The sequence below is a fragment of the Oryctolagus cuniculus genome, chromosome 11, assembly GCF_051225735.1.
Source record: "Oryctolagus cuniculus isolate XC-2025 breed Fujian yellow rabbit chromosome 11, ASM5122573v1, whole genome shotgun sequence".
Taxonomy (NCBI): Eukaryota; Metazoa; Chordata; class Mammalia; order Lagomorpha; family Leporidae; genus Oryctolagus; species Oryctolagus cuniculus.
The window spans coordinates 99,417,624-99,436,946 of NC_142877.1; the positions used below are offsets into that span (position 1 = coordinate 99,417,624).

General features: G+C 39.0%; 1 protein-coding gene across 7 annotated transcripts in view; it reads left to right on the forward strand.

The window, feature by feature from the left end:
• Positions 1-19,323, forward strand: part of CFAP54 (cilia and flagella associated protein 54) — a 372,444-nt gene that overhangs the window by 79,741 nt on the left and 273,380 nt on the right. For all 7 annotated transcript variants that reach the window (XR_016216950.1, XR_016216951.1, XM_008256922.5 and 4 more), the window contains 3 exons: positions 6,992-7,168; positions 12,528-12,620; positions 12,862-13,047. Coding sequence is in view for 5 of the 7 variants with exons in the window: in XM_008256922.5 (XP_008255144.5) it covers positions 6,992-7,168; positions 12,528-12,620; positions 12,862-13,047 (456 nt within the window). In the remaining 2 variants the exon portion in view is untranslated. The remainder of the gene's footprint in view (positions 1-6,991; positions 7,169-12,527; positions 12,621-12,861; positions 13,048-19,323) is intronic.

Below are 19,323 nucleotides of genomic sequence, written 5' to 3' on the forward strand. Positions count from 1 at the left end.
TGATCATTCCTCAGGGTACTCTTCTAAACAACGATGTTATGGCTCAAAGAATTACCAAACTTTCTTCGAAAGAAGACAAATAAACTTCTTTCCCTTGGTAATCATTTTCTAGTGGGGTGTAATACAGAATGTTTTACATTATCATGATTTTGTAATAAAAGTATCCCCAAATCAGTCATTGATATGTCACCTAACTCACAAAAAGCCTGAATCTCTTTAGAACTCTTAAAAAATTCATATGCTGTGTTACTTTTTCAAAAGTTTCCTGACCTTGTGGATCTGGATAATCTCATCAAGCATCTGTTTTATTCCAGATCAATTAAAAGTATACCAGCCCGTCCTGAATGAGGGGAAAAAACCTTTGATAATAACCTGTTAGCTTTCCAAGTCATATGATTGGCTTTTTTCTTGTCTATGGAGGTTTATTTTTCCCATTTTCCTGTGCTGGTTATTTGGCTTGGAGAGGCCCATTTTGCCTTTTTACGTTACCATTCTGTAGGCTTACTTTAAAGGATCCCACCTGGAATCAATTCTGGATGTCCTTGATCTTTTGCTTTGGACTCAACATAGCAATCGTGGTGGGCTTACATTGTTGCTCTCAGTTCAATTAAGACTACATCAGCTGAATGATCATTTGCAGATGAGTTTTCTCATTGAAGAAGAGGCAGAAATTCTTCCCAGTCCAAGTGCTAGGGGTTTCAAGGCAGCACTGTATGCCCTTGTTTCTGTACAGCATTCATTTCCTCCTCTTCACAGTAACTTTTAAAGAATTTCTTCTTCCCCACTAGATGTAATCGGATGGGACTGTTTCTCAAGATGAAGACCAGTGAGCTAGCGGGGTCAATTGATCTCTTCCTGCTTAAAATCGGAATCTTTAGTATGAGATAAAAAACCTAAAACATTAGTATTATACATTCCATTGCGGAATGATTGCCAAGGAAGAGAAGTTTACTTGTATTCTTTAAGGACAAGAAATTTGGCAATTCATTCATTCCAATGCTCATGTCCCAATCAGAGTTATAGATGTCTTCTTTAGAATATCCTCTCTGTGGCTTATTTGATCCAATCCTGGTTTTCCAATTGTTTCTGTTGCAAAAAAAAACTCAATTGCTGCATCTAGTTTTATCCTAATATTATTCGTTGGATTTTAAACAAATCTGTAGTTGAGGTGAACTTAATAGTGCCTCAACTCTAAGCAAAAGAACATTTTGGATAGCAGATGATTATTTTGATTGCTTTTTTTTTATTTTTTTAAATTTTTTTTATTTTTTTGACAGGCAGAGTGGACAGTGAGAGAGAGAGACAGAGAGAAAGGTCTTCCTTTTTGCCGTTGGTTCACCCTCCAATGGCCGCCGCGGCCGGCGCGCTGCGGCCGGCGCACCGCGCTGATCCGATGGCAGGAGCCAGGAGCCAGGTGCTTTTCCTGGTCTCCCATGGGGTGCAGGGCCCAAGCACCTGGGCCATCCTCCACTGCACTCCCTGGCCACAGCAGAGGGCTGGCCTGGAAGAGGGGCAACTGGGACAGAATCCGGCGCCCCGACCGGGACTAGAACCCGGTGTGCTGGCGCTGCTAGGCGGAGGATTAGCCTAGTGAGCCGCGGCGCCGGCCTGCTTTTTTTTTTTTTAATTTGAGAGAGATAGATAATGAGAAAGAGAGAGAAAGCACACTCCCATCTGCTGGTTAACTCCCCAAATGCCAGTAGTAGCAAGGGCTGTGCCAGATCTAAGCCGGGAGCCAAGAGCTCATTGCAGGTCTTACACATGGGTGGCAGGATTCCAATAACTTGAACTAACACCGCTACCTTCTAGTGTTAACATTAGTAAGAAGCTAAAGTCAGGAGCTGGAGCCAGGTCTTGAACCAGAATACTCTGATATGAGATGTTGTCGTATCAAGTGACATCTTATCTGTTACATCAGATGCTTGGCCCTCTTTGAAGTATTTTAAGGATATTTCTTGGGAAATTTCACCCAGAGTGATTTTCGACACTTCTTTTAACTTAGAGTTGTATGAGGGCAAGATAGCATGGTGGTTAGGAGTTCAGGGCCTGGGATTACATACTGGTTCTGTCACTAATTAGCTGTATGACCTAAAATTATTAATGCTCTCTTAAGATTTAACTTCTTTGTTTATAAAATGAGTGTTCTTGGGAGGATTCAACACTTAGAGTTTGGTACAAAGCAAGCAGTCAATAAATGTTAGCCATTGTAAAAATAATCTTCTTGCTGTATCTTTCACTTTAAGCACTCTGAAATATTCTGTTTATATTATTTTTTAGTGCTTTAGATTTTTTATTTATCAGACTACACATATTGTTCTATGTTTTCTTTTAGATTTGTCTTATAAATTATATATTTGATTCTCAGCAATATTCCTTCCCGTTTCTGAGATATGAATTTATCTACTTTTTGTCATCTTCTGCAATGTACATCATAATGTTCAGAACCCAGACTATTCCTCAGGGAGATCTCCTAGATAAATAGTCAATATGGCACTTTATTATTTTGGTCTGGTGATAGTATTTATATAAGTCTTAATCGTGCCCTCAAGAGATTGCATTACATTTCTCCATTAGTGTTAAGTCAAGTGTACTTACCATCAATCCATCCTCATCAACAATGCACAATTTCAGAGAAATTAATATTTAGACAAAAATATTTTGAACTTCAATACTATTTTTTGTGGCATATTGCAGCCCAAATTACCACTACAAGGACACTCAGAACCTACTTCCCTTATGAGCTGGTTTAAAAATCCCGTTGCAGAGAGGTCTCTTGGCTGGCCCTTTCCCTGTGATGTGTAAAGGCTCGCTTCTTCTTTCAAAGTGGTGAGCCCTTATTTGACAGGCACTGTGCTAGATGGTGAAAAATGTGAGGATGAAGTTATTCTTCATTATCTGACATTTCATGAAAAAACATTTCTTTTGACCTCTGATTTTGCATCTCAATGCTTTAATATTCTAGAGCATTGCTGTTACAATATCAAGTGCATATTGAGAACACTTTCTCACAATTGGGTAGACTTGTTTCATGAGAATTTTTCCTTCTTGATGTTTTGGGATTTCTTTTCCAATGTCATTTCCTCTTCTAGTTGAGAAAACCCCTCAAATAAATCCCCAACCACTTTCTCATAAATTAAATCTTATCAGCAACTCAATGAATAATTGAGTGGCTCACTAAGTTAGGATTCTACTTTCTATCTAGCAATAAAGTTTGTCTTGAGTTCTGTTATCTATCTGACTTACCTAAATCAAGGACTTTACTTTAGACTTTTCTTCTGTTACCTTTCACTTAAGTCTTTAATGCTTTTGTTAATCTCTTTCAAATGGGACATGGGATGTGAGTTAGGAGTCTACAGTCAAAAATGACCAGGACCCCATCAGGACATTTTAAACATATTACCTTAAAACGCATTATGATAAAAACCATTCTCCTTTGTTACAACTTAGTATGGCTTTCATTTAAAACATGTTGACTGAACCTAAGGAGCTAAATAAAGGACTGTCCTTGCTACCAACACATTCATTGTTTCCAAGGTATGGGCAGTGATAGACACAGGTGACAAATGGGGTCATCCCTGCTGAAATGTAGAGAATAGAGTATCTATGTACATGGGCCTATCTTAGAAGCTATCAGAAGAGATGATATTTGAGTGGGTCTTAAAGCAGAGAGGAGGAAATATGATCCTTGAGGAGGAGGAAATTGCATGGGCAGAGGCTCAGAGGCATGAAAAAGCAAAGCATTATAAGTGAATGAATGAGTTTTCTCTTATGGTTTCAGAGATTAGGTTAGACAGAAAGGTAAGCATGGGAAAGAGTGGAAATGAGGAGAAGACTAGAAAATATGGCCATGGTCAGAATGAAGAGGTCTGTGGAGAAGCTTGCACTTTACCTAGCAAGCATGGGATGGCCATGGAAGGGCTAAAAAGACTGCATGCTGAAGCCAGTAGAGGCTGAGAAAGGGAAAGATTTAATCATCTAAATCAGCAGATCCCAGTTCTTGCCATACTTAGAATTCACCTTGGCATTTGTTAATAACACAGAAGCTCTTGTTCCACCATGAGAGATTTTTTGTTTTAGTGTCGGAACAAACCATCTTACTTTAAAATAAACTCCATAGAATATACTGATGAGCAGCCACTTTGAGAAATGTGTGGTAGGCTGTGACAGAGAGCAGGAAAGTTTTGATTCCAGTTGGGTTCATGGTTGTTCAGAAGGAGGCTAGAGTCAAGTTGGAAGATGCTAGTGTTCAACTGGCTCATTTACCTGGAACTACATGGGAAATTTTGGGACTGGATGTTTGAAGCCCAGGGCAGTTAGCTAGTCAACTGAGATGGGGACAAACATACTCTATGTGAATATCAGTGCTGGTGGTGTACTTTACAGGCTCCAGATATTATCCAGAGGAAGGAAATACCTCCGCATTTTCACAGCATTGGTCTTCTTCACCTGCGTTGTATAATTTTTGCTTAGACTGATTTTGCATGTTCTTCTGTAACCTGAAATACCTTGGTCTTCACAGTCTGTGATGCAAATGAAGGCATATTAATATATAATGTCAAAATGTAATAGCTTTCATCTCTCTTCTGTTCAATGAGGAATTTCTTCCCTCAAAGTTTTCCTGCAGTTATCTGTGAAATCCACTTACCTTTTTCTAGCTCCGGTCTCTTCATCAAAGCTGTCACCTCTTGCCCTTCAAGGACACCCTCCTGGCATGTACGTTTGTCCTCTCATGGAGTCAACACTGCCCTCTTGTCCATGGTAGAGTGTGGATGGGTGAATAAACCTTTGCCCAGCCCCAGGCTGGTTGTGTCCTCTTGGCCTGACTAGCACCGTGTGTGCCCCGGGTCTCTGAATGTCTTTTATGACACAGGTTCCTCAACATCTGGCCCTGACCTTTGTTTCCATCCATTTTCTACTTTTTTTAGTTCTCTCAGTTTGATTGAAAGGTTGAAAAATTGGAGATGCTAGAAGAGAACAGATGCCATTCTATCTCCTTGGTCTTTTAGTAATTCAGCAGATAGACTGAATACCTCCCGTGTGCATATAAATTGAGTTTTGGGTTAAAGTCCCTAAGGCCCTTGGTGTGTAGGCTCTGGAAACATGGCTACCATATAAGATATCCCTTCCCATGGGAAGGAACAACTGCTCTTACAGGTGGCAAAGCTTTTTGACTTGCAAATACAGAAATATTTTCCAGGGTCTCCTGGTGCAGAACAAAGTGGAATTAAAAAATGATTTATCATCATGGACACATTCTAATCACGACTAATGATTCTAGACCTTGTGTCAACCGTCTCCAATAACAAATAAAAATGCAAAGTGAATTCTAATCTCAATTTAAGCCACACTTCATTATTTTAGGGAAAACAATCTATGACACTGTAATGTTGTAATTTACATGGCTTCAGGGAACCGGCTTATTCACTCAGCTTTAAATATCTTGCTGAGACCTACTAAGATCCTCTCTCCAGTCTTGTCCTCTCTTCTGAGCTTGAAGACAAGATTTCCAAATGGAAACTTCAAACTCAATATGTCTGCTAGAGGGGGAAACAGTACAGGTTTTTGTATCAGAGCAAAATTCCTTTGAAATGTGGTAGACAGATATGTTGTCTTCTCATTTCTAGGGTTTCTTCTCTTGTATTTGTTTTGAGTAGAACTCCCAGAATAAAATGGGATAGTGAAGTTCTGTCTCCTGATTTCATTGATAATTCTTTTTTTAGAAAATATTTATGTGTTTGAAAGATAGATATCCTCCTGACCACCCCCCCCCCCCCCAGTATACACAAACTCATAGAGGATTGAGTGGGGGCAGAGGGAGAGGAGAGAGATTTCGCCTATCTCCTGGTTCACTTTTCAAATGCCAGGGCTGGGAAAGGCTGAAGCCAGAAGCCTAGAACTCAATCCTGTCTCCCACATGGGTGGCAATGACCTAACTACTTGGGCAGATGCCTGCTACCTCCCAGTGTGTGCATTGCAGGAAGCTGGATTGTACTAGAGCTGGGACTTGAACTCTGGGCACTCTGATATGCAATGTGGGCATTCTGGGATGACTTAACAGCTGCTCCTAATCCCCTCCTTTACTGATGATTCTTTAGTGCTTTACTTTTTCACACTAAGAGTGGTATTTTGGACCTATTTGAAATATTTTGGCTATTAACTAAAATTAATATTTTTAATGACACTAAAGAAAGAGCTTTCCTAATATATTGAGTATTTTAAAAAATCAATAACGAATGTTAAAATTTTTCAAAGTTCAAATAGAATTGTAAAGACAATAGAGCTGGTTTACCTTGGACCATCAAGACTAGCATATTATTTATTCATTATTCATTATTTTGACTACAACTCATTGAGCAGCTCCTATGTGTTAAGTATTGCTAGGAAACTTGCATATTATTCCCAAAATATTTCACCTAAGTTTTGAAACATTACTTAGATCTGATTTTTATTTTTCTTCTTTGTTTCATGTGTTGTCTCTCTGTTTAACTATTAAAAAAGGTGATTACCTTTCCTTAATGTTTGCGGAATAAGTGTTTTGTCTATTTATTTCATCTTGCTGTTAGTAAAAACTCTTAGTAACATTCATTTCATAGGCCACATACACCAATAGCATCATTTCTCAAGAGTCACATCTCAGGCTGTACAGTTCATCAGTGTGAACTTTTTAAGGACAAAGCAACATGATGGCAGATATTCAAAGGATTTGATTTAAAACAAAAAGTCTCATATTAATGTGTGATAGTAATTATGTAAACATTTCAGACATGTAAATATGGCACCATCAGTGGTCATGCTTACCCTTTATTAGTAGCCATTTGAGAATTCTGCAGAATCACTCAATGATTGAAGTGTATATGAGTATGTATGTACCTCTGAGGCTTAAATAACTGCACATAGAAAGACAATGTTGTCTAACTTCACAGAATTCTGCAAATATAAATGAAGTTCAAGCTCTTGAAATGTATTTTTCTATTTTCACACTTCATTATAGGAAGCCTATTCTTTAATTGAGAAGATTGAAGCAGAACAAAATGCCCTATATTCATATCAAGACTATTTGAAAAGTTCAAAAAGAAAGAAAAGCAGAGTTCCTCCTCCACCTATCCTGCTATCCCGAACTCATTGTTCTGTGACACTCAAACCTGCTCCATTTATTTCTGATGTTAAGGTATGATGTCTGCTATGGTTTCTGTCTCATGCAGTGACAGAAGTCCTCTGGGGGCTTTAATGATTTACACTTTCATTGCTTTCAGGAGCCAAATAATCTTATTTATAAGTACAGAACCCTGGAATCATATTCTAATATCTCATCTGTGCTTAGTTATCATGATATTTCCCCTTTATTCTATTGGTGGCATGCTTTGGATAGCTATTCTATATCCAGATTTATGGTAAGGAGAAAACATGGAGAAGCATTTGTGTTTGTGTCACTATGACATAGTCATTTGCCAATCTCCTAGAGCTTTGAGAGGGAGGTCACATTGAAGTGAAGTCAGACATTTGAAAAGGGGAAAATTTATTCTCGGAGCTAGCAGTGGACGTGAGGCAGCAGAGTGAAAATTTGGAGGTTCTGTCTAAACGTCTTCCAAGTAATAGGGATTCATTTAATGAAAACAAATAGTAGTTCCAACCATATTATAAATCATCACTCTATGCATTTATTAAAGGATGAATTTTTCTCCCATAACTAATGCCTTAGAAGTGGTCCTAAATGTGACTGAAACTTTACAGTTAGTTTTTTTCTTCTTTTCTTTTTCTTTAAAGATTTATTTATTTATTTGAAAGTCAGAGTTACACAGAGAGAAGAGGCAGAGAGAGAGAGGTCTTCCATCTGCTGGTTCACTCCCCAATTGGCTGCAACGGCCAGAGCTGTGCCAGTCCAAAGCCAGGAGCCAGGAGCTTCTTCCAGGTCTCCCACGTGGGGGCAGGGGCCCAAGGACTTGGGCCATCCTCTGCTGCTTTCCCAGGACAAAGCAGAGAGCTGGATCGGAAGTGGAGCAACTGGGTCCGAACTAGTGCCCATATGGGAAGCCAGTGCTTCAGGCCAGGTGGTTAACCCGCTGCACCACAGCACTGGCCTGCCTCTTTTTTTTTTTTTAAGATTTATTTATTTGAAAGTCAGAGTTACACAGAGAGAAGAGAGGCAGAGAGAGAGAGAGAGAGAGAGAGAGAGAGAAAACAGTTTGTTTCTTAACAAGGCTTTAGATTCCCTTAATTTATATTTCAAATATTACATTTTGCTTTTCTGGATTATCAGCAACATGCTCTTTGATGTTGTATAAAAAATAAAGTTTTACAAATAATCCAATTAAAAATGGGCAGTAGATCTAACAGACTTTTTCAAAGGAAGACATACAAGTGGCCAACAGGTACATAAAAAAGTGCTCGACATCACTAATCATTAGAGAAATGCAAATCAAAACCACAATGAAATATCACTTTACTCCAATTAGATATGCTATTAACGACAAAAGATAACAAGTGCCAGTGAGGAGATGGAGAAATGGTTTTTCTTCCCTACATGGTGGGAATGTAAATTAGTATAGCCATGGTGGAAACCAGGGTGGAGGGTCTTCAAAAAATGAAAAGCAGAACTGCCATGTGACCCAGTGACCCCCTGACTGGGTATTTATCTAAAGGAAACTGGTCTGTTGAAGAGACACCTAACTGCACTCCCATGTGCATTGCAGTATTATTTATAGTAGCCAAGAAATGAAAACAACTTAAGCATCTATCAACAAATGAGCAGATAAATAAAATGTGATGCATATACACAATGAGACAGTCATTAAAAAAAGATGAAATCTTGTCATTTGCAACAGTATAGATGGAACTGGAGGTCATAATTTTAAGTGAAATAAGCAAGGCACAGAAAGACAAGTACCACATAATATCACTTACATGTGGAATCTAAAAATGTTGATTTCATAGAAGTTGAGAGTAGCATGGTGGTCCCCAGAGTCTAGGGAGAGTATGGGGGAGGAAGAGGTGGGAAAGATGGATTAACATTGACTAACTTTTATGAGACAGTTTCAAAAATTAATGGAAAATGTACTTTGTGGAAAAAACTATTCTTAGATTTTTCTACCCTTCATAGTAAACATATGTAGTAAGATTTATTTAAAGACAATTGATGATTAAAAAAAAGCCATTCATGAAGTTACAGACTGATTATTTTATTTGACGATTTAAAAAAAAATAAATCCCACCCAGCTGTTAATCTATAATCTTTCAAGCTCTGTGTGAGATAATTGAAATCTAGATGTACGTGAACGAAACATAGTTTCATTAATCAAAGAGTTTTAGGTTGATGACAGTTGGATATCAATGAGAAGTAATACCACTTTTTAAAAAAATTATTTTATTTATTTGAAAGAGTTACAGAGAGCAGTGGAGCGAGAGAGAGAGAGAGAGAGAGAGAGAGAGGGGGAGGTCTTCTATTCTGTTGTTTCACTTCTCAAATGACTGCAGTGGTCAGAGCTGAGCTGATCTGAAGCCAGGAGCTTCTTCTGGGTCTCTCGTGTGGATGCAGGGGCCCAAGAACTTGGGCCATCTTCTACTGCTTTCCCAGGCCATAGCAGAGAGCTGGATCAGAAGAGGAGTAGCTGGGATTTGAACCGGTGGCCATATGGGATACCGGCGCTATAGGCTGGGGATTTAACCCGCTGTGCCACAGCGCCGGCCCCCAGTAATACCACTTTTACAATGCTGTATAGTGGGGGGAAATAGAAGTAAACATTTATCTTATACCAAACTATACTATAGTAAAATGACTACTGCTGTTGCTAGCAGTTTCAAAGTTGAACATTGATTTTTTGAATCTGTTAAATTATAGGGCTTTGCTGATTCTGGGAAAATTAATACAGAATAAGAATGGATGATATTACTAAGAGTTTTTGTTTTCATTCAAATATTTTGACGTTTAAACAAAAATGATTTTAATAATATGTTCCAATTTAGTGACTAATTTATTTTATTCAATTAGGCTTGGAAAGAAGAAGACACGAAAGCCTCATATTTGACTTGTAGTTTTAGGACTTGTCAATTAACTCATTGCATGAAGTTGTTCCAGGAAATTATTGCCTACTGTTACCTAGTCATCAGCACTAGATGGTGCCATAAGCTTAAAGAAGTTTACTGGTTTGAGGCTTCAGCCATCTTTTGTTTTACCAAAATCTCTTCTTAAGGCATTCATTTCATGAAAATCTGTTTTTATAGTTTAAAACGCTGATATTATGAACATTATCTATAAATTGTTACTTCTAAAGTTAATGATGATCTATTCCTGATGCTTAAACTCCTACATAGGTTCTAATTAAACGTTGCTTCAGAGTTATACAAATTAATATGTTTCCATCTGTGGAACAAAATAAAAATAAAGAGTCTGCTTGTAGAAATGCTGTTAGGCACAGTTTTATAATCTAAATTCTGGTTTCTATAGTAGAATTTACAGCGCTAATGATCTAAATCATATAACACCATCTTTCCTTCCCTTCTGCCCCCTATGAAAAATGGTATTTCTTTTGCATGGGATATCAAGGGAAGTTAATTTTTAGTTTTTTTTTTTTTTCTTTTTGTGAGATTCATCTGATTTTTCCCTCTGGCCTCTAGCTTCTGGGATCTTTCAGTGTTCTCTCTGTCCTTTGACTAGTGCTCTTTAATCAAGTGTGCATATCACAAGCATCTGGGACATTTTTTTTGGAAATACAAAGGTTCAGACACTTGCCCCAGAAATTCTGATTCGTTGAAGTTAGGCAGGCTTGCAGATCTGCAATTTAAGAAAATGGTTGTTTCTGTGCAAATTATGTTTTGAAAAAGTGATTCTGGCACAGAGTAGAGAACCTCTCGTGTACGTTAGGATTTTTTTAAAAGATTTATTTATTTATTTGAAGGCTGGAGTTACAGAGAGGCGGAGGCAGAAAGAGAGAAAAAGGGGGAGAGAGAGAGAGAAAGAGAGAGAGAAAGAAAGGTCTCCCACATGGGTACAGGGGCCCAAGCGCTTGGGCCATCTGTCCCTGCTTTCCTAGGCCATAGCAGAGAGCTGGATTGGAAGTGGAGCAGTCAGGGCTTGAACCAGTGCCCACATGGGATACCAGCACTGCAGGCAGTGGCTCTACCCGCTATGGCACAGTGCTGGCCCCAAACATTAGGATTTTTCTGTTGACCTGGAGGAAGTAACAGCAGGCAGAAGCTGTTAAGAGGAAATTGCTTCTTTTTTTTTTTTTTTTTTTTTTTTGACAGGCAGAGTGGACAGTGAGAGAGAGAGACAGAGAGAAAGGTCTTCCTTTGCCGTTGGTTCACCCTCCAATGGCCGCCGCGGCCGGCGCACCGCGCTGATCCAATGGCAGGAGCCAGGAGCCAGGTGCTTTTCCTGGTCTCCCATGGGGTGCAGGGCCCAAGCACCTGGGCCATCCTCCACTGCACTCCCTGGCCACAGCAGAGGGCTGGCCTGGAAGAGGGGCAACCGGGACAGAATCCAGCGCCCCGACCGGGACTAGAACCCGGTGTGCCGGCGCCGCTAGGCGGAGGATTAGCCTAGTGAGCCGCGGCGCCGGCCAAGAGGCAATTGCTTCTTAAAGACAACCACTTTTCTCCTCTGCAGATTCCCTTGTAGTTTAGGGGTTACCTCTGGGAAAAAGGGAATACCATAGTGATGATCCCCAGAACCCCACAGTGTGGCTCATTCATAACACTACTCTTTAAGATATTAACTCCCCCCCCTCCTTTTCCCTACAGTGAGAACAGTGAGAATGCTCCATTCCAATAACGTTTCTCCATTATTTTGGCATCTTGGCAGAAGGACCATTGCCTCACTACGTAATCAAATCTAAGTCTAGTTACATTTGCATTTTGTGTTTGCGTTATGCCTGTATTTGAAATTTATCAAAGTATTATCATGTTTGAGAAAATTTATAAACTGGAGAAAAATATTACCTATCATCTTAACATTTTACCACCCAATCCTACAACTCTTCTTGTTTAGAGGTATCTTCCTCCAGGCTTTTTCACATGTATCTTGGCATTTTATTTTAGATTCTACAATTAGCATCTTGCTTCTTTGGTCATATAAAATATGAAAATAATTTCAGTGTTGGTTTTTTGTAATAAAGATTGCCAACTCCTGGATTGGAGTTTTGAGTCAACTACTGTTTTGGACAAAGCTATTTAGCATCTCTGCATCTCCATTTCCCATAACAATAGCAGTCACATCTCTGTAGACATGATGTGAATATTGGAAAGTGTATGTCAGGTTGCTAACAACACTTCGCACGTAGGAACTGCTCAAGTAATGGTTGTTGAAATAACTCATAATGAATCATATTTTCATTCTGATAGTCGGAGGTAAATTAGCCCTTTATTTGTCTTTACTTTTCTGATACTAAGTATATTTTTAAACTTAGATTTTTGTTTAAAATGGATAGTTACATTTTTCTTTAGAAAATGTTTCCTTTTGCTGCACTGAGATGAAAGAAATTGAATGTCTTTAAACAGACTTCAGGTGATAGGCTTATGTCTCTCCTTGGCAGGTCTCCTGGTACTGCATTTTGGGTTGCAAAGCAGAAGGAAGCTATGGAAAAGTGAGGCTAAACAATAACCATCTCCCAAACTCTGGAGAAGCGGTATGTTGAATTAAGTGTCAGAAAATCTTGCCAAAATCTCATTAATGAAAATTAAGAGACTTTCTTTTCTTATGAAATCATTATTTCAGTGCATCTTCCCTAATTTCAGTTTTAGTCATAAATGAAATCCAATAAAGAAAAAGGTTTTTAGTTTTTACTATAACGTTTACTTAATTATGTTGTAAAAGTCACATTATTTGAATTTCCCATGTATATCTTGAAATATGTTCTTTGCTACTAGATACCAGCTGATGGTAGAAGCATTTTTGAAGTGAAAGGTTTGGAAACAAATGAAAAATACATATTTGCAGTTGCTGCTTATTCTTCTAATGGGAAGCTTGTCGGTGATGCTATTGGGGAGACAACGAAACCAATTTTGGTTTATCCACCTCTCTCTGCTGTTACTGCTCGCATGTTCCTGACACAGGTAGAAGAGATTTCTGTGGATTTTTTCCGTTGTGTATTTTTTTTTCCTGTTAAGCAGTTACTAAGTAATTTCTGATAGAAAAAAGATCACAGCCGATATTCTAAGCTCCTGTAACACATGTTTTCCTTCCTTTATTGCAGCTCAGTCTCATGAAATATGAATCATTCCTTCTATTATTAGTGAGTTTATTTTTTACAGTAATATTCTCCCCATTACGAATGTAACATGTATTAATTTTAGAATTTGTGGAAATTACTGAAGTGCACATGGAAGAAAATAAATGTTATCTGTTACCCTGTTATCTAGACTAGCAGTTCTTACCCTGGAGCATTTTGTCAATGTCTGGAGACATTTTTTTGTTGTCACAGCCTAGCAGAGTGCTACTGGCATCCAGAGGGTAGAAGCTAGGGAGCCTGAGAGCACCCTACAGTGCACCAGACAGCCCCCATAACAAAGAATTGTTCAGAACAACTGTCAAAAGTGCTAAGGTTGAAACAGCTTGATCCAGAGGTATCTTTTCATTTCTGTATGTCTATCTGCCTATCTATATACACAAGTGCTTTATATCTAAACATACCTATAAATACACATGTACACATATATGCATGTGGATTTATTCATGACATAATTTAATCATAGTATATATATATATATATTTAAAGATTTTGTTTATTTGAGAGGTAGAGTTACAGACAGTCAGAGGAAGAGACAGAGAGAAAGGTCATCCTTCCGTTGGTTCACTCCCCAAATGGCTACAATGGCTGAAGCTGTGCCAATCCAAAGCCAGGAGGCAGGCACTTCTTCCTGGTCTCCCACATGGGTGTAGGGGCCCAAGGACTTGGGCCATCTTCTACTGCTTTCCCAGGCCATACCAGAGAGCTGGATTAGAAGTGGAGCAGCTGGGACTAAAACCAGTGCCCATATGGGATGCCGGCGCCACAGGTGGAGGATTAACCTACTGTACCACAGTGCTGGGCTCACGTATATATTATTTTAACCCAATTTTCACTTAATATATATTTTCCCATCACATTAAGTATTCTTCCAAAATATAATTTTAAATGAACCCATGGCATTGAATCTCTTGGCTATATAATAGTTTAATAATTCTCTATTGCTTTCTTGTCCTTTGCTATTATAATTAAAGCTATGATGAACATTGTTGTACATAAATATTTACTTGCATCTATGACTACTTTTTTAAGGATAAATTCATAGAATTAAAATTTCTGGATCAGTAGAGACAGAACTGATTTCAAATCCCATCTCCTCACCATGGCCATGTGATTCTAGGAAAGTAATTCTCATCTGTGAAGTGGGAATAATAATAGTAACTACTTCCTAGTAATATTTAGAGTGTTAAATGGAATTATAAATAGCCTATGTTTAACCAGAACAGCACTTACCACACAATATGCACTGAGTAAGTAGTATTAGTGTTTTTAATTGTGGATGCACTCATGAATTATGTTTTTGCTGAGATAGTGGTTGTCTGACTTGAACTATGTTACCAGTGAAGAGGACACTAGAAGGAGTGACTCATTGACCTAGCTCTCAAAACATCTAATTTTAAGCCTCTTGTTGGCTGTAGAGCTGATGGCTATTATAAATTTTATCATATTTCTGATATTTTTTCTCTTACTAATTGATTAGTATTATAAGCTAGATTTCAGTAGCATTTTGTATTGTCATATTTTTCAAAGAATATTAAATTGAAAGAATTGCTAGGATTTGTCTAGCATTGGTTTAGCATGCCATATTGCTCATGGTTTTTTGATATTTTGATTTCTTCAGAATCTAATATAGTCCCCCAATTTGCCATGATGGAGTTATTGTGAGGAACTGAATATTTCATCAAGGCCCAATTTCCCCCCAGGGAGTGCTTTGACTCTTGGGTTCCTTTTGGCAGAACTTTCACTGAAAGTTAATAAAACTAAGTCCAAGCTATCTGCTGGGATAATGAGAAGTATCATGAAGTAATGACCTGTGTTTCTTTATTGGTGCTATATTTGCAGTTTTGTGGTTCACTTATGACAGTTTATGAGCACTCTCTCATACTTTTAAGTGCTCTAAAGCAAAAACTTTCTCACTTATTAAACCTCCTTAATTTAAAACTTAAGTTTAAGCTTTTATATTCTAGCAAGTTAATATGCTTCTCTCATTGGAACTGCAGTCTGATTTTCATGAGAGTGGTTAGTTTTAGTTTCTAGAAGTTGTGTTCCTTAAAACATGTTATCATAAATATTTTATAGTAAAGTATGGAGATACTTCATTAAGTGATTGACTCAGCTTTGGGAATTTTAGGTTGTTCATTTCCTCGAGTATGTTAATAAAGTCAGGTGAATCTTTACTAGGTTTTTTTTTCTTACTGTAGAAAGCTGTCAATTTATTCTGTCAAGAAACTTCTTTGAGAAACCTTTTTAACTTACATGTGGGTTTCTCTTGTGGATATTTCCCACTCTTTTTTTGGCTTCATTTCTCTTGATTCTTCCCCTTTAAGTTGGAAATGAATAGAAAATGTAATATAGGATACTAGAAATCTATGAGCAGGATTCTGATCCCAACATTAGAGATTATGATTTTAGGCAAGTTGTTTGGCCTCATTTTCTCTATTTGCCAAATGGACATAAGACCTCATGTTATACTGGATTATTGAACTACCAAATCAGGCACTGGGCGGACATGATGACTCGTTGAGATAAGGAAATGTGCCTGTTCTTTTAGAGCCTAGCTTCCTTCATCTTCATCTTTACTACTTTCACTTCTATCAGTTTTCTTTTTATTATGGATTAGTGTTGGTCAGCAGGTCTTCAAGATCAGCATTAGCAATAGTTTCATGTTGCAACATGGATGCTTTTGAAAAAAATTATTTGTTTGAAAGCAGAGAGAGAGAGAGGAAAAAAGAGATCTTCTGTCTGCTGGTTCACTCTGCAAATGCCCACAGCAGCTGGGGCTGGGCCAGGCTGCAGCCAGGAGTCTGGAATTCAATCTAGGTCTTCCACGGGGATGATGACAGGGATCTAACTACTTGAGCTATTACTCAGTGCCTCCCAGGATGCATATTAGCAGGAAGCTGGAATCAAGGGAAAAGTCAAGGCTTGAACCCAGCACTCTGATTTGGGATGTAGGTGCCCAGGGAGTGTCTTAACTGGTGTGCCAGACACCCATCCTAGAACATGAAACCTTGTGAGCAGTAACAATGCTGGCAGGAGAAAGGGAAATGAAGTTCATACATTTTTCCTACTTTATTTATTAAGTCATTAAAACTCTTTGATTACTAAAGTTTTGTCTTTAGTGTATAACTTCACATTTTTAACAAATAGAATTATGGGTTAAAGAAAGTCATCCTCTCTTTTAAGAAGGTTCAACTCTCCTTTTCCCTGTCATCCACCAACTGAATATTACTACTCTGTCTACCCATCTGTTTATTGATGAACTGTTTATTCAGTGTCTACTTTGTGCCCAGTTCTGTGATAGCCATCATCTCTTTTTCCTTTGAAATGTCTTCTTTTAAATCAACCTCATTGCCACAACAATAACTTGTGAATAGTTTTGACTTATGGTTTTGATTAAGACCTTGATTACAAGGAAGGGAAGCTTGTTGGCTTGGTGGGTAGTGCAGCCAGGCTTTGGGAAGGCCCTGTGAGTCCACACAGTTCTAGGTCTGGCACTTTGGTTCCCTCTATAGTCTGCTTTCCTTTACGCTCTCTGAAGATTGGATTTCTTTACTTCTCCATATTTGGAGAAAAATGGAAACTCTTTGAATTTTTGCATATTCCTTAATTTCAGCTACAAAGAGAGACCAAATAACTGGCTCCTAACCTTGATTTCAAATTCCTGGGAAAGAGAATCCGAACACCCCTCCATCCCCTGTGTGATAGAGACTGACCTCATTTTTGATATTTGATCACTGACTTTTTAAGCTTCATTGCTCTGTTTTCTTTTGCTTTCCATCAGTTAGACTGACAGGGAGGTCTATGAACTCAGCTTTCTCCTTTGGTGCAGGCAGGAAATTTAAACTTCCTTTCTGTTATGGGCTTGTTCCAGTCCTACCTCAAGCCCTTAATTACCAGCCTCTCCAGTCCTCTAGGTGCATAGAATATCATCCATCTTGACATCAGAACCAGACTTTGGCTAAGAGTTCATCATGTTTGCAGGGCAATTTTAGAACCTCCAGTTTGAGTCAGGCACTCACTCTAGGCCAGTCATGGTATCGCATTGTACCACTGTTGGGTGTCCTCTGTTGGGTGGAGGAAAAATTATCAGGAAAGGACAGTTTTAAATTGTATTCAACATGTTATTTGTTGAGTGCTTTGTGTGCCAGGCATTGCCCCAGCTTAGTGATTCTAAAACTAGAGTGCGCATCAAAGTGGCAGTGCTGTAGATTGCTAGATCCTACCTCCAGAGTTTTTGACTCATTAGATCTAGGATGGGGCCTGAAAACTTTGCATTCCTTTCTTTTTTAGAAAGATTTATTTTTGAAAGGCAGAGTTACAGATGGGTGTTGGGGAGAGGGGTATCGACCTTCCATCTGCTGATTCACTCCCCAAATGGCCATAACAGATGGGGCTGGGCCAGACTGAGCCCGGGACCCTGGAACTCCATCCAGGTCTCCCATGTGGGTGGCAGGGGCCCAAGTACTTGGGCCATTTTCTGCTACTTTCTCAGGTACTGGCAGGGAGCTGGATCAGAAGTGGAGCAGCAAGGATTTAAACGAGTGCTCACATGGGATATTGGCATTGCAGATCGTGGTTTAACCCACTGTGTCACAACGTGGATCCCAAATCTTGCATTTCTAGCAAGTTCCTAGGTGATGCTGATGGTAGAGGGCATGGAATTTGAGAACTGCTGTTTTTAACCTGGTGATCAAAATGCCATGGTAGGGCATAGGCATGCAGCACAGTAGGTAAGTAGATGATCTAGGGTGTAAGAAGGTGATAAGTGCTCCTAAAACAGCAAGTGGAGAATGGTAAGGGAAATTCCAAGTCGGGGGATGAAAGGTAAATGGCAGTATTAGAGTGATCTAGGAAGATGAGAGCTGAGCAGAGACTTGAAAAAAGTGGGGAAGTGGCTGTTGGGGGAAGAGCATTCTGCAAAAGCAACAGGGAGAACAGAAGCCCTAAAGTTTGCAGAAGTGCACCCTGTGTGGCTGGTAAACAAGCAGGCCCTTTTGGCTGAAACAGAGGTGATGGCTCAAGTAACTGGATTCCTCCTACCCATGTGGGAGACCTGGATTGGGTTCCCAACTCCTTGCTTTGCTGTGGGCCAGTACCTACCTACCAGTGTGGGCATTTGGGAATGAACAAGGCAATGGGAGCTCTCTCTCTTAAATAGACAAGTTCATTCATTAATTTTTAAAAACCTCAGAAGTATGACATTTTAGAAGCCAGGTGCAAGTTTCATACTGAAGAGGAGGTTTCTATTATACTTAATTATTTCCTCAGTATTTTAGTGCTTTTCTCTTGTTTTAGTTTTACCTCCTCTGTGATCTGTTCTTCATATCACTACCAGGTTAACCGTCTTTGATAATGTTTATATCATGACACTCCTCTGTTAAAAACCCACAAAGTATGATGTTTTTGTAAACTTCAGTTTTCTTATAACATTTTTCTTGTTTCCAGTGTTCACGAACGAAGCAAATGATGTATTTTTAAAAGAGGCAGGTGCCACAGCTCACTAGGCTAATCCTCTGCCTTGCGGCGCTGGCACACCGGGTTCTAGTCCCAGTCGGGGCGCCGGATTCTGTCCCGGTTGCCCCTCTTCCAGGCCAGCTCTCTGCTGTGGCCAGGGAAAGCAGTGGAGGATGGCCCAAGTGCTTGGGCCCTGCACCCCATGGGAGACCAGGAGAAGCGCCTGGCTCCTGCCTTCGGATCAGCGCGGTGCGCCGGCCACGGCGGCCATTTGGGGGGTGAACCAACAGCAAAAAGAAGACCTTTCTCTCTGTTTCTCTCTCTCACTGTCCACTTAGCCTGTCAAAAAAAAAAAAGATATATTACAAATTTTACTTAAAAATTTTAAGACATAAAAATTTGTACATATTTATGGAGTACCATGTGAATGTTTTGATATATGTATACATTTTATAATATCCCATCAGGATAAAGATATCCTTCCATTCATTTAACATTTCTTTATGCTGAAATCATCTAAAATCCCATCCTCTAGTTTTTTTTCAAGTAGGGAAATACAGTACTTTAATGTTATCTGGAGTCACTCTATTGTACGATTGAACCCTAGAACATATTACTCCTATCTAGCTATAATTTAGTACCTGTT